The sequence below is a fragment of the Rhamphochromis longiceps genome, linkage group LG13, assembly GCF_057381845.1.
Source record: "Rhamphochromis longiceps isolate RC_006_pf linkage group LG13, R_longiceps_female_GT1.1, whole genome shotgun sequence".
Classification (NCBI taxonomy): Eukaryota; Metazoa; Chordata; class Actinopteri; order Cichliformes; family Cichlidae; genus Rhamphochromis; species Rhamphochromis longiceps.
Window position 1 is genome coordinate 9,230,550 of NC_140569.1, and position 13,279 is coordinate 9,243,828.

A 13,279-nucleotide genomic window follows, 5' to 3' on the forward strand; every position below is an offset into this window, starting at 1 on the left:
TCCGCCAGAGCTTATCTTTATATTTTTACATGCTGTAGTGCCATTTTTGGGAGCATTTCAAGTTGCTATACATCAATACAATATGGCATTTAATAGCATGTATGCATTTAGTCAATAGTAACTACATAAATTGCCAAAAAAGTGCAATAAACTACAAAAAAATTGAAAATCGCTTTTGTTTTTTACATATATTTCTAGTTAAAGAAATTTAAGAGGTTTATCCTTCAAAACTGTAAATACAAAAAAGTTGCACAAAATAGTTTCCCACCACAGGAAATTTATTTTGAGTGTCTTCATAGTTTTATTCTTGAGATACACCAATTATTATGTACTGCAGGAAAAACGAAAAATATTATAATACAAATTTGCAAAAAAAAACCCAGCATGTGCATCGAAATAAACTATTTCCAGCAGTGCAATTTGAGTTCTAAGCATCCCAGAAGCGATACAGAAAAGCACAAAGTCAAACGTGACTTTTAAAAACACCAGCATAGGCATAAAGGCCCCGAAGGTAACAAACAAACAAAAAAAAAATACAAAAACAAAGAAACACACCAAACTAAATTTTCCGTGAACGTGACGTCACTTCCTGTTTCGGCAGGTGTGGACATGCCATGTTCACGCTGACGTCTTTTCCAACGTAGGACGTGTTATGAACAGCTGATCGCGTGTTTCTGGAATATCATGTTTTTGTTGCTGCAAGCGCTTTTTATGCAAATTTTCCAAAGCTATATTTGGAAGGAAACCATGACTTAGGACAAACTGATGGCATAAGATGTATTTACAACTCCTCTGGTTTCATATACAAAAAAAATTATTTCGCTAGCTTACCTGTAGTTCTACATGGATTTAAAAATAGTTACGCACAACGAAGCGTGCCGCTCCGACCAGACTTAGAGTGCCATTCTAAGGTATATATTTTACAAATAAGAGGTATCATCTGGCTTCAGAAAAAAGTCAGTTAAAAAATATAATACATAATATATATGGACAATGAAAAGATAATGTAATTTGCTGATTAATAGCTGACATATTAAAACACATTTAAGCGATATATTAAGGATTGACTCAGAATATAATAAAAAAAAAAAACACGTAATAAAAGTATATTAGTACTTCAGTTACTGTTCCCCTAAATCTCAGTTGTACTAGTAGAATTTCTTATAAATGTGTTGCAAAACACAAAACTCAAAGTTGTAAATTATTGAGGCATTGTAAACACTATAGGACTTCCCCAAAAGTTGTTTCTGTTCATCTGTGTTGATTCATGCTCAATCATCCAGGTAAGTAAATCTCATAGCGTCTGAAAACGCTACCCAGATGGCAAGGAGACGTTGAACTGATGTTGATTTTTTTCATCTGATCCATCATCTGATCCTTTGTTATTGACACAGAGATGTCTGTCATTTTTTATTACATAATGCCAGATGCTTCATATTATAGGGATATTTTTATGGACATGACAAATTGTAAGATAATGTCCAGCATATAATGGTTTCCTATTTGTGGATCATATACAGTTGTCTTTTTAGCAGGTTTAAGTATTGCTGGTAATTTGCAGTGGTTTAGTATTGATACAAATATTAAACCACTGTTTAATACTGATTTTTAATCATGATTTTATTGTTGTTTCAATAGTAACCAAAGGTGCAAAAATGATGGAAAATCAACATCAGCGTTCAACATTGATTCAATATCAAATTCTGATGTTGTTTCAGTGGAATCAACTGATATTAACTAAACATTGTTTCAATGGATATTTGCTATCTGGGTATCTCCAGATGAACAGAATCAACTTTCGAAGATTCTGTTCATCTGGATGCAGCATTTGATTGAGCATGCATCAAGACACTATAGCACTTACAAAAGTCTTACAGATGTGCATTAATGTCCATTTTTAAGTTGTTCCCTGAAAATAGGAAAGCCGTTCAGACGTTCCTTCCTGATAGCGTTGGACAGACATTTGCACTTTCCAATACCAGAGAATAGGTTCTGACTTGGAATGAAAAAGTTGCATAGTTCACCATTTTCCAAGTAACGTTCAAAGTCGTCCAGGAGCAGCTGGAAACAATCGCTCAGGTCTGATTCTCTCCAGTTGCTGTCATCAGTTCGCAAGCAACAGGCATGAAAGAGTGTAGTTTTGGCATGATAAGAGCAAAACTTGTCAAATGAAGAGTCCCTTTCCTTCAGCAGATGTAGCAGGTGCTTTAGGAGTTTCAGACAGGACTTCCTGTGTGCAAGGAGAAAGATACAGAGATTTTGGGAACCTTGGATAATTAAATGTACACAACATATTAGGTAAAAATATCAAACATTTTCTTGAGCTTGCCTACTTTCCTGAGTTGAGATATAAATATATGTGTATATAAATGGATGGATATAAATGTCTAGAGATAGCATGTCAGCTGCATTTGTGACGAAAAGCAAACCTGTAATAGAAACATATTTAGGAGCAGCGAATGACTACAGAGTCTGCCGACACTAAACCTATGAGGCCCCCAGTTTTCAACAAAAACATCGATAACACAACAGCTGCCGTGATGATAACGCTGGCACAGTTTAACGTAATTCTGCAGTAAGCCTCCAGAAGTTGTATTAAAACATGCAGACAAACTATTAACTTAGCCTGATACCATGTTTAAATTATACAGCTTAATGAAGGCTGACGACAGCCGTACACGAAAGCAATACCTGCAGCAAGCAAAGGGGGGACATGAGGTTTACTAGACCAGATTAATTTCAGGGCTTTCACAACATTTATCAGATTGAAGGTGAAATTATATAAAATAATGTGTTAATTAAATTGCATTAATATTTGAGAATATAAAGAAACACTTTTTCACAAGCCAATAAAAATGTACATGGGCCAATAAAACTCTGGACACTGAATTATTATTACTATTAAGTAACACCTGCACCATTATAACGTTTGTTTTCAGCAGCACAGAAAGTATACATCAAACTTTCCATCAACTATGGAATGCTGATATTCTCGCTTTCCTTCATTGCAGCCACCACATTCTCTTTTAAAGGCCTACAGATACAAACTCGCTCTTTGCTTGACCTCTCACACTTAAAACACGCAGGCACACAGATGCACAAAAATTCGGAAACATGAACGCACAACAAATCTACCTCGTCAAGGAGATAAAACTCTGTAGAGTACTTGAAAGTATTTATATATTTTTGCATTTAAGAAAATGTTTTCTTTAAAATGTTTAATTTAATATGGTGCATAAATACAATCAGAGGGTTTTGTTCTTTCTGTTGTTGTTTTTAACAGATTTATGCAGTTCAAAACATTTTGCAATTTCTAAAGTGGAAACTAATAAGCAGTTAATTTTGAAAGACCTGTTTTCTCTTTTAAATGTCTGTTATTGCTCATTAATAAGACAAGTAGTTATCCATTTAATTGGATTAATGGAATAATCAATTTAATGGATAAATCGCTTTGGTGGCCTCAGAATCTCATCTCTGATTTTTGCAGATGATGTGGTTCTGTTGGCTTCATCGGGTGAGGGCCTCCAGCTCACACTGGAACGGTTCGCAGCCGAGTGTGAAGCAGCGGGAATGAGGATCAGCACCTCCAAATCTGAGGCCATGGTTCTCAGCCGGAAAAGGGTGGAGTGCCCACTCCGGGTCGGGGATGAGTTCCTGCCCCAAGTGGAGGAGTTCAAGTATCTCGGGGTCTTGTTCGCGAGTGATGGGAGAAGGGAGCCGGAGACCGACAGACGGATTGGGGCTGCAGCTGCAGTAATGCGGACGCTGCACCGGTCCGTCGTGGTGAAGAGGGAGCTGAGTGTAAAAGCGAAGCTCTCAATTTACCGGTCGATCTACGTCCCTACCCTCACCTATGGCCACGAGCTGTGGGTAGTGACCGAAAGAACGAGATCGCGGATACAAGCGGCGGAAATGAGCTTCCTCCGAAGGGTGGCTGGCCTCTCCCTTAGAGATAGGGTGAGAAGTTCGGCCATCCGGGAGGGGCTCAGAGTAGAGCAGCCGCTGCTCCACATCGAAAGGAGCCAGCTGAGGTGGTTCGGGCATCTGACAAGGATGCCCCCTGGGCGCCTCCTGGGTGAGGTGTTCCAGGCATGTCCCACCGGAAGGAGGCCCCGGGGCAGACCCAGGACACGCTGGAGAGATTATATCTCTCGGCTGGCCTGGGAACGCCTTGGTATTCCCCCGGATAAGCTGGAGGAGGTGGCTGGGGAGAGGGAGGTCTGGGCCTCTTTGCTTAGGCTGCTGCCCCCGCGACCCGGTCCCGGATAAAGCGGATGAAGATGGATGGATGGATGGATAAATGGAATAATCCATTAATCCATTAAATTAATTAATGGAATACATCGTTACAAATATAATCGATAGCTGCAGCCCTAGTTTAATACATAATGTAACTAACTAACTGACTGGGTCCATTGCATAGTACCAAACATCAACACACCAAATGGTTTGACGAATTTTTATTTTTTTTTGCCATTGTGTTCATTTTCTACCAGAAAGCAACAATTTGGTAATAAGCATGTTGTTCTAACCTGCAGCAGTTTTCTCCACTTTTTTCACAGCAAGTCTTCTTTGATCCATGATTTTTCAGGATGGCCTTCTCAATGTGAGAGAATGAAACTCTCCAAACATCTGTATGTCAGAGATGACAGAAGAGAACAGGGAAATTTTAAGCTTTTTATACCATCATGAAAATTGCACATTTTGAACTGTAGTAACATTGGTCAAGTGTTAAAGGGGATTTCTGCTTCAGTGGGAAACCTACACCGTAGCTACGATATAACTGCCAAACCCTCTGAAACCATATGCCATTACTTTATATATAACCCTTTCATAAATCCTGTTGACTACATTTTATTTACCAATGTAAGCAACGGTAATACACATGAAAACGCACAGAAACATTGAAAATGACTTTTTGGCACAACACTGACAACAATGTCAGCCACAAACATTCTAACCAGGATTCAGTTGTCTTATAATACTGTGTCCTTTCTCACTTCTACTGCAGTTAACAAAAACTTTATCTATTCCGTTCAGTGGCTCACAATCACATTATAATTCTTTTTTTTTTTTTATTATTCACTAATTGAGAGAGGTTAAACCTACCTTTATTAAGGACCCCATCACTTTCCACTGTACCCTTGCCTTCATATTTTGGGACCAGATAATACGGCTTTTTTCTGTATTCCTGCCTAGCCTTATCCCCAAGCCAGTGGTTTATTTTAAGGCCTTCGGTTGTGAAAGGCGGCCAGCTTGATTTAACCATAAGGCAGAGAACAACATCCAGCGAAATTGGGACTGATTGTACATATGTGGTCAGGGTCACTGCTGGACAGCCTTTTTTCTTCTTGTCCACCTTCCATTCTGAAAGAACAAACAAAACCTAACTCCAGACATTCTATGGTACTGGATGCTGTATATTAATATGTTACAATATAGAAGGCATAGATAAATAAGCATGTTAAATTAAAGGCCTTGTCAAATTGAATTCCTCCTCAGGCCCTCTTTTACTGTAAAATGAAAATTTCACTAAAACTAACTTAAACTTTGATACTCACCAGTAAAATTCTTGACACATTTCTTCACTTCTTCTCTGAACTCACTGAGCATCTTGGTAGCAGATAAAATGCCATTTTCTAGAAATCTTTCCAGATTCTTCTGGCCACGTTTTAATTCCACACTGTAAAATGCGCCATCAATTCCAAATGGTTCAAGTTTCACCCGATCAACCAAGATGGGCAGCATGACGTCAAATTCATCGGGATTACAAATCTGTGCAACATACAAGTCATACATCAGATTGGACCACAAATCCTGTCCTGAGTTAATTGCGGGAACTCAGAGTGTAAAACCTTACCTTTAGATTTTCATAGTAGCTTCCTGTTTTTAGGGGTTCTTGTACGTCATTAAAGCTTAATGTATTCTGTTTTAAATGATTGATTATATTTTGTATTATCGCATTTATGACTTCTGCTGCGTTTACTTTGTCAATCATCTTAATTTTCATTTTTTTCAGAGTTTCCTTAAGGATATAATCTGTTGAAGCTTTTTCTTCGGTCATGTCTTTCCTTTTTAAGTCCTCAGATTTTCCTGGTGCAACCTTTGTATCCTGCACAACAGATTGTACTTCTACTTTTGGCTTGGCACCACAGGCTTTTGCTGGTGGTGATTTGGCTTTGCCAGCACATATTTCGGTTTTTGTGGTCTGTTCTGAAGCCTCTCTTGTATTCTTTGGAGTCTGTTGCTCTGCCTTTGATATCTTCTCAAAATATTGCTCATTTTGCATCTTTGCATCAAGTTGTTCTCTTAATCTTGGCTTGGTGCCACAGGCTTTTGCTTTGACAGTGTCCACAGAATCCTCTGTAGGATCTTTTAGCTGTATCTCAGTCATTTCTGATGGTTTGGCCTTCCTAACACGTGGATTTGTTTTTCTGGTACCCTCTGGCTTTACTTCCTCTTCAAGTCCTTGTGATTTTGTCCTGTCAGAACATCTTTTTGTTCTTGTGGTTTTTGGAATTTCCTTTTTCTCCAGTTTCTCCAGTGGAAGTTGTTCTGTCGACTTGGCCCTGGTAGCACAAGTTCTCTGCGCTCTGCTGTGTTGAGATTCTCCTCTGGCACTGTCAGGAGGAACCTTTTCTTCAGCTTTGTTTGGATTTTTCTGCTCCGCTTTCTTTGGTTTCTGTTTCGTTTGTTTTTCACTCTGCTTCCCTTCTGTTAAATCAGGAAAACTTACTTTAGTGCACTCAGCGTCGAGACTGTTTAGCTTGCGCGGTTTCCCTCTCCCAGCCATGACAGTGTAATGAATGAAACTTGTCTGGCAAGATTAATCCTTAGTGCGTCCTTTTATTGTATGAGAACACACCCCTTTACTTTGCCACACCCTGCCCTTATGTTGATTCAGCCTTTGACGTATACTCACCGGATGTAAACTGTGAGTGAAAGCTTTTCTGCAGGTCCTATTGCATGTAGTCCTCACGTATGCTATGCTGTGTGTATTGTGTAATAGCACAATCACTCGGTGAGTGCTGGGCTTATTACTTCCTGGATGATTGCTATTGGCCATAGGGTGAGGCTATAGCCTTCTAAGGTGCCGACACAGCACTGTGCCTGCAATTTTATAAACTTGATCTTTGTTTGAAATTCTTATTAGTTTCTCTTTTATTTCTATATCAATAGCTACATCTTGTGGATAGAAAGGTGTATTGCAGATATTGTGTCATATTTTAAGAATCTTAAACTTCAACACAACTGTTGCTCTCACAGCTTTACACAGAAGGGGGGAAAAACTGCTAAAGGCAGCACATTTTGGTTGAAATACGTTTAATGTTACAAAGAGGCTCATGCCATCTTACAATAAGGTGCTATAGCTTATGCCAATTTAAACTACAAGTGCAAGTGCAAAATTAGCAAAATGCCAATCAAAGTGCTTTAAGAGTCCACATGTGGACTAGAGTCCTGGGAGGACAATTTTTGACCTTTTTTTGTTTTAAGTTCTTTTTAAAGCTTAAACAGAACAAATTCTCTACTACTCCACTACACAGAAGGACACAGTTATGACTCCTTGCTCCTAGAGAGCGCCATATAGTTGCAAACAAACACTAAAAGCAGGACAACATATAATATCATGTAAAGAGTTCAGAACCTACACTCCATTGAACTAGAGAGGTGATAGGTTGCAGTATCTCTAATTATTAGATGTCTAAATAGCACAGAATAGGGTTTCCATGACGCGAATCAACAGTGCACACATTTGAAACATGTTGATGTTACACTGTACTTAATGGTAATCTAACCACTGAAATGGAACCAGGAGTGCTGCCTCAAGGACTAAAGAGCTAAGTGTTTTTCTTTCCTTCGAATGCTTTTGCGATGCATTGTGATGATTAACCAGTCTTTAATTATTAAGTTGAAGTAGCCAATTCTAGGATGAAGTTGGATGACTGATGTCCTGCCTTGGGAGACCTTGGGGTCGGCAGAGTAGCACAACATTCATTTGTTCCTCTGGGCCTTCTGGGCAGACTTGGTGACTTTACCAGTAGTGGAGACCTTTTTCTCCACACCTTTAATCACGCCGACAGCCACAGTCTGACGCATGTCACGCACCGCAAAACGACCTGCAAAGTGAAGAAGAATAAAAGACGTTTGAGTTCATCATAAAATATCGCATGACTTCAAAGTGGAGCCACGATGCCTTTTGATGAGGGAAGCTCTTGAAACTCTAGGAACTACTTGAACTCACCAAGGGGAGGATATTCAGAGAAGCTCTCGACACACATTGGTTTGCCAGGGATCATATCTACAATTGCAGCATCTCCAGATTTTAGGGATTTAGGGTTGTCCTCCAGCTTCTTGCCAGAGCGGCGATCAATCTTTTCTTTGAGCTCTGCAAACTTGCAGGCAATGTGAGCAGTGTGACAGTCCAGCACGGGAGCATAACCTGCGCTGATCTGGCCTGGGTGGTTGAGGATGATCACCTGCAAAGCAAAGGGACAACATCAGTGCCTTATTAATAACCGCAAAAAAAGCTTTCTTGTTTTTTTTTTATTTCTAGTTTTTCTGCTGTCGTCTTATTTGAACACATTCTTATCTGCCTTGAGGATTGAGAATATAAATAGTTCTGACATTAGATGGAGATGAATTTAAGTCATGTGCTCGTTCTACTATAATTGGATTTTTTACATCCAAATCTTGTATCTACCTGAGCAGTAAAGTTGGCAGCTTCCTGTGGTGGATCATTCTTGCTGTCACCAGCAACATTGCCACGGCGAATATCCTTGACAGATACGTTCTTGACGTTAAAGCCAACGTTGTCACCGGGTAGGGCTTCGCTCAGTGCCTCATGGTGCATTTCTACAGACTTGACCTCGGTAGTCACATTGACAGGGGCAAATGTCACCACCATTCCAGGCTTCAGTAATCCCGTTTCCACACGACCTACGGGGACTGTTCCAATTCCTGCAAAAGAGGTCAGAGTAAAGCAGAGTAAAGCAAACTAAAAGTGTTTCAGTTCTCTACTGAAAAAGGTATGTGGTTTTCCATGTTTTGAAATGTCATAACTATCCTTTATTCCCAAAGTATCTTAAAAGTTTATCCATATGTTATTTGTACACCACTTGCCTCCTATCTTGTAGACATCCTGCAGGGGAAGACGTAGAGGTTTGTCTGTTGGACGGGTGGGGGGCTGGATGGCATCCAGAGCCTCCAGTAGTGTGGTTCCTGACGCATTACCTTCCTTCCTATTTATTTTCCATCCCTTAAACCATGTCATCTAGAGGAAAGAAGGAAAAAATAATAATACACAATTTTATACAGTAATAATTTCAATTCTAAATGAAAATAATAACAGAACATTTTATTGGTTTCTTAACCTCCAGGACATTTTTTGTCACTTTTTAAATGAATGAATGACGCGTCTTGATCTTATGAAGAAGTTAATTTAACTAGCAGAAAGTTGCATTTTATTTTTTCCCTAGCTAACACCACTATGATTCATGTTGAAGAAAAATACTTCTTATTTATATCTATAGCTGCTGAAAGGGAAATTAGAGAAAAAGTTCGCTTTAGATTCTTTGACAGATCATGTTTGAGTTTGTCCAAGAGCTGTATTGAGCTACAGCTTTCTATCCACGGCACCAGTCAAACAAATGAATATTCAAATGATGGGCCACATCCTGGCTTTTGCATAACTATGCTTTGTTTTAGTACTTACATTAGGGCTGGGCTCAAGCATGTTGTCTCCGTTCCAGCCGGAAATGGGTACAAAGGCAACCGTGTCAGGATTGTATCCAATCTTCTTGATGTAGGTGCTCACTTCCTTCACGATCTCCTCGTAACGTTTCTGGCTGTAGTTTGGCTCCGTAGAGTCCATCTTGTTGATTCCCACAATGAGCTGCTTCACTCCGAGAGTGTAGGCCAGGAGGGCGTGCTCCCGAGTCTGTCCATTCTTGGAAATACCTGCTTCGAACTCTCCCACGCCAGCTGCCACAATCAGCACAGCACAGTCTGCCTAAAAATGCAGTGGATGCAGCTTTAGTAGGATTCCTCAGTAACTTTGAAATACTACCACTATTGGATGCTAATACTGTAATGTAATGTACTGTAATAATTTCTACACCAAATTCAACATCTACGATAGTCACTAATGGCAAATGAAATACTTCAATGTAATAGCAAGTGATGCACTTTGTGTACACAAGCTTGCAAAAGCACCTTAAAACATGCAATACAGAAGCTAATATACTTCATAGTGGCCTAGCATCCTCATGTTACACACCTGAGAGGTCCCGGTGATCATGTTCTTGATGAAGTCCCTGTGACCCGGGGCATCGATGATAGTCACGTAGTATTTGCTAGTTTCAAACTTCCACAGTGAGATGTCGATGGTAATGCCACGCTCCCTTTCAGCTTTCAGCTTGTCCAGCACCCAGGCGTACTTGAATGATCCTTTCCCCATCTGGGACACAAGCAACAGTAACCTTCAAGACTTTTTTGCAAACAATTTAATCTCTTTTAAATTATATAAAACTCAAACAGCTTCTATTGTGTCAATTTCTATTTGATCCGCATGGCTTCTGCCTTAATATGTGAAGAGCGGCGGGCAGTTAAAGAGGTCGTCTTCCTCTCCCGTCTCCTTACCTCAGCAGCTTCCTTTTCAAACTTCTCGATGGTTCTCTTGTCAATGCCTCCGCACTTGTAGATAAGGTGGCCTGTGGTGGTGGACTTGCCAGAGTCCACGTGGCCAATCACCACGATGTTGATGTGGAGTTTCTCCTTTCCCATGATGACTGGAGCTGGCAGAAGTCACGAGGCAGTCTGTCTGCTAAAGCCAGGGTTAAGTTACAGTCAGGAAGCAATGGATTGATGAACTAGCTGTTGTGACTGACATATAGTGAAATGGGCTTGTTGTGAGTGAATAACATATTATTTGATGGTGGAAAATAGCCCAGACTTGTTTGTGTAATTAAACACCATAGGGTTCAACATTATGCTGGCAGAAATTCAAGGTATTGCATGGCTCTGTGGAAAAATACTGGAGTGGGAATCTCAGCTGGTGCAGGAAGAATTTGTAATTACATTAAAATACTGCTCAAAGGAGTAAAGTGAAAGTAACTTGGGCTCAGATTTGCTAAGAAGAAGGCTCTTGATTGTCAGTACGTGTTTTCTTTAGCATCTCAGAAGACTCCGAGGACTAGGGAGGATATCAGTGAACTGCACAGAACACACAACACTCCTCCCTCTCTTACTCTATCCCTCCATCCATCCACACCCCTGCTCTCCTCTTTCACATCCACATGCTTCTCCTGTTCTCACCACTCTGTGCACCAACACATCCAGGTAGCTCAGATGATATTTCACAGCACCATCCTCTTTTTCACAGCCACAGACTCAGTACAGCTTCCCTCCCAGCCAGAATCCACCATTTTGTCAGGTCTAGTCTACTAACAGTGTAGCAGCCATTACTCAGACACTGCAGTGCACTGTGCACAGGTTCACGCAAAGGGAAACAGGTACTGTTAAAGACTCTGTGGGGGTGACGGGGTGATGACCCTGAACATTAGGCTTCACACATGCACTGCGAAGTTTTGTTTAACCAAACCCGTGTGACATATTTAGTCTGAATGCACTCTGCAGCAGGCTGAACGTCAAGTAGCTTAATCCAACTGTAATATGTATCCCCACATGATCTTGCTCAGGTGAACTTAGGGCAAGGACAGTCATCTACATGCGCGCGTTTAACTCATCCTTCACAGATAACGTCACAGCGGCTGCCGCAGTGCGCTTTCACTTCTAAAAGATGGTTAAAAAAATAAACCTATAGAAACAGAGGGCGGAGCTTCAGAAAAATCTAAAGTATTGCACTAAATCTAATGTCTGAAGGAATTAACGGAAATGTCAACCCTCCGCCATGTTCTGTTATCTGCCCGCTTACTGAAGCCTGGATGCGCATTAACTACCAGCCGCCTGTCCTGCATCACAGTATCCCCACACACAGAACCGCTAAAAATAAAAACAGGCCCAGATAATTGACTGCTGGCATCAAAAAATAAATCGATAAAATAAAGTCCACTTCATGCATTATATCGTGTACTGCGTCGTACCTGAGAGCTGGCCGGTGTCAGGTTGGCTGCAGGCGCGGATAGGCTGAGGGGAGACGCTGATCCGGTTATAGCTCGCAGGACAGGCGGGGGTGTTGCGTAATTGCGCGCACCCGCCGTTGCACAGCATCACAACGACGAGTTAACGTAAACGAGTTTATTATAGGGCACAAATATCAGCATCCATTGTCGGACACACCGGCGAGTTAATATGCGCTTTAATGTCTGCAGAAAGCTTCAATGATCGGTAATTCCCGACGCATAACTTAATCGTGGCTTTTCAAGGGAAGGAAAATGCGCATTTAAAATTCAAGACTTTGCATTCATTAATAATTAGCATAGTATACATAAACAAGGCAGTTGTCGTTATTGTTGCTTTGCTATCATTAGTTGACTTTGAGATATCAGGAATGAGTGACAGCTCCGCTCTTAAAGGTTTGCAGTAAGCAGCAGGTGAAGGGCTCACCTTTCCAGCCGCTCTCTAGTTGGATTAAAAGACGTTATGTGCTTAACGTCTCTGCCAATTACGTTAAAGTGCAGTGGCATTAAAAAATAGCAGTTAAACATAGAGGCGTTAAATGATATTTCCATGTTTTCACTTCCAGGCAAACGTATATTTAGTTAAGCAGTATCACCTTTTAAGGACAATTGTGTGACTATAGAGAATTGACTTAATGGGTGCAGGAATTGAGGGTTAAAAGCAGACAAAACGGTTAACCTGTGCACTAACCTGACTAATTTGTTTGCCATTTTTTCCCCCATGTTTTTTCTCATGAGTATAACTGGCATTTTCCCTGCTCTAAACCCTCACAAATGTATGACTGGTCCCCAAATGTAATCTACTAATCTTTAGAATAAAACAAGTCAAGGCTGAAAACTCAAAGTTTTTTGAGTCTTTTAGGAAATTGGATTGAGAGGATGCTACCAGCGACGAGGATTAGAAATTAGTATAATCAGAGGGACAGCTCAGGCTGAGCGTTTTGGAAATGACGTAAGAGGCAAAAATAAAAAGTAGAGGATAGAAGAGGTTTGTGGGTGCAGTGAAGGAAGACACGCAGAGGGTTGGTGTGACAGGAAGATGCCAGGTTGAGAAGGAGGCAGATGATGGGAGAGAAAGCAGATTAAGTCGCATAGGGCTCGTTTTTAGGCAACTTTGAGCTACTTAAAATTATTAAGTATGT

General features: G+C 40.5%; 2 protein-coding genes across 2 annotated transcripts; both read right to left on the reverse strand.

Annotated features, from left to right (window-relative positions):
* Window positions 1–273: 273 nt before the first annotated feature.
* Window positions 274–6,794, reverse strand: cgasa (cyclic GMP-AMP synthase a). The gene is made up of 5 exons (XM_085427603.1): window positions 5,861–6,794; window positions 5,562–5,775; window positions 5,110–5,367; window positions 4,533–4,632; window positions 274–2,230 (listed from the first exon to the last, which is right to left on the reverse strand). The coding sequence occupies exons 1-5, from the start codon at window positions 6,791–6,793 to the stop codon at window positions 1,885–1,887; spliced, it is 1,851 nt and encodes a 616-aa protein (XP_085283729.1). The 5' UTR covers window position 6,794; the 3' UTR covers window positions 274–1,884.
* A 526-nt stretch (window positions 6,795–7,320) lies between these two features.
* Window positions 7,321–13,200, reverse strand: eef1a1a (eukaryotic translation elongation factor 1 alpha 1a). The gene is made up of 8 exons (XM_085427435.1): window positions 12,102–13,200; window positions 10,639–10,819; window positions 10,277–10,456; window positions 9,713–10,009; window positions 9,121–9,271; window positions 8,702–8,958; window positions 8,243–8,477; window positions 7,321–8,117 (listed from the first exon to the last, which is right to left on the reverse strand). The coding sequence occupies exons 2-8, from the start codon at window positions 10,780–10,782 to the stop codon at window positions 7,993–7,995; spliced, it is 1,389 nt and encodes a 462-aa protein (XP_085283561.1). The 5' UTR covers window positions 10,783–10,819; window positions 12,102–13,200; the 3' UTR covers window positions 7,321–7,992.
* Window positions 13,201–13,279: the final 79 nt, after the last annotated feature.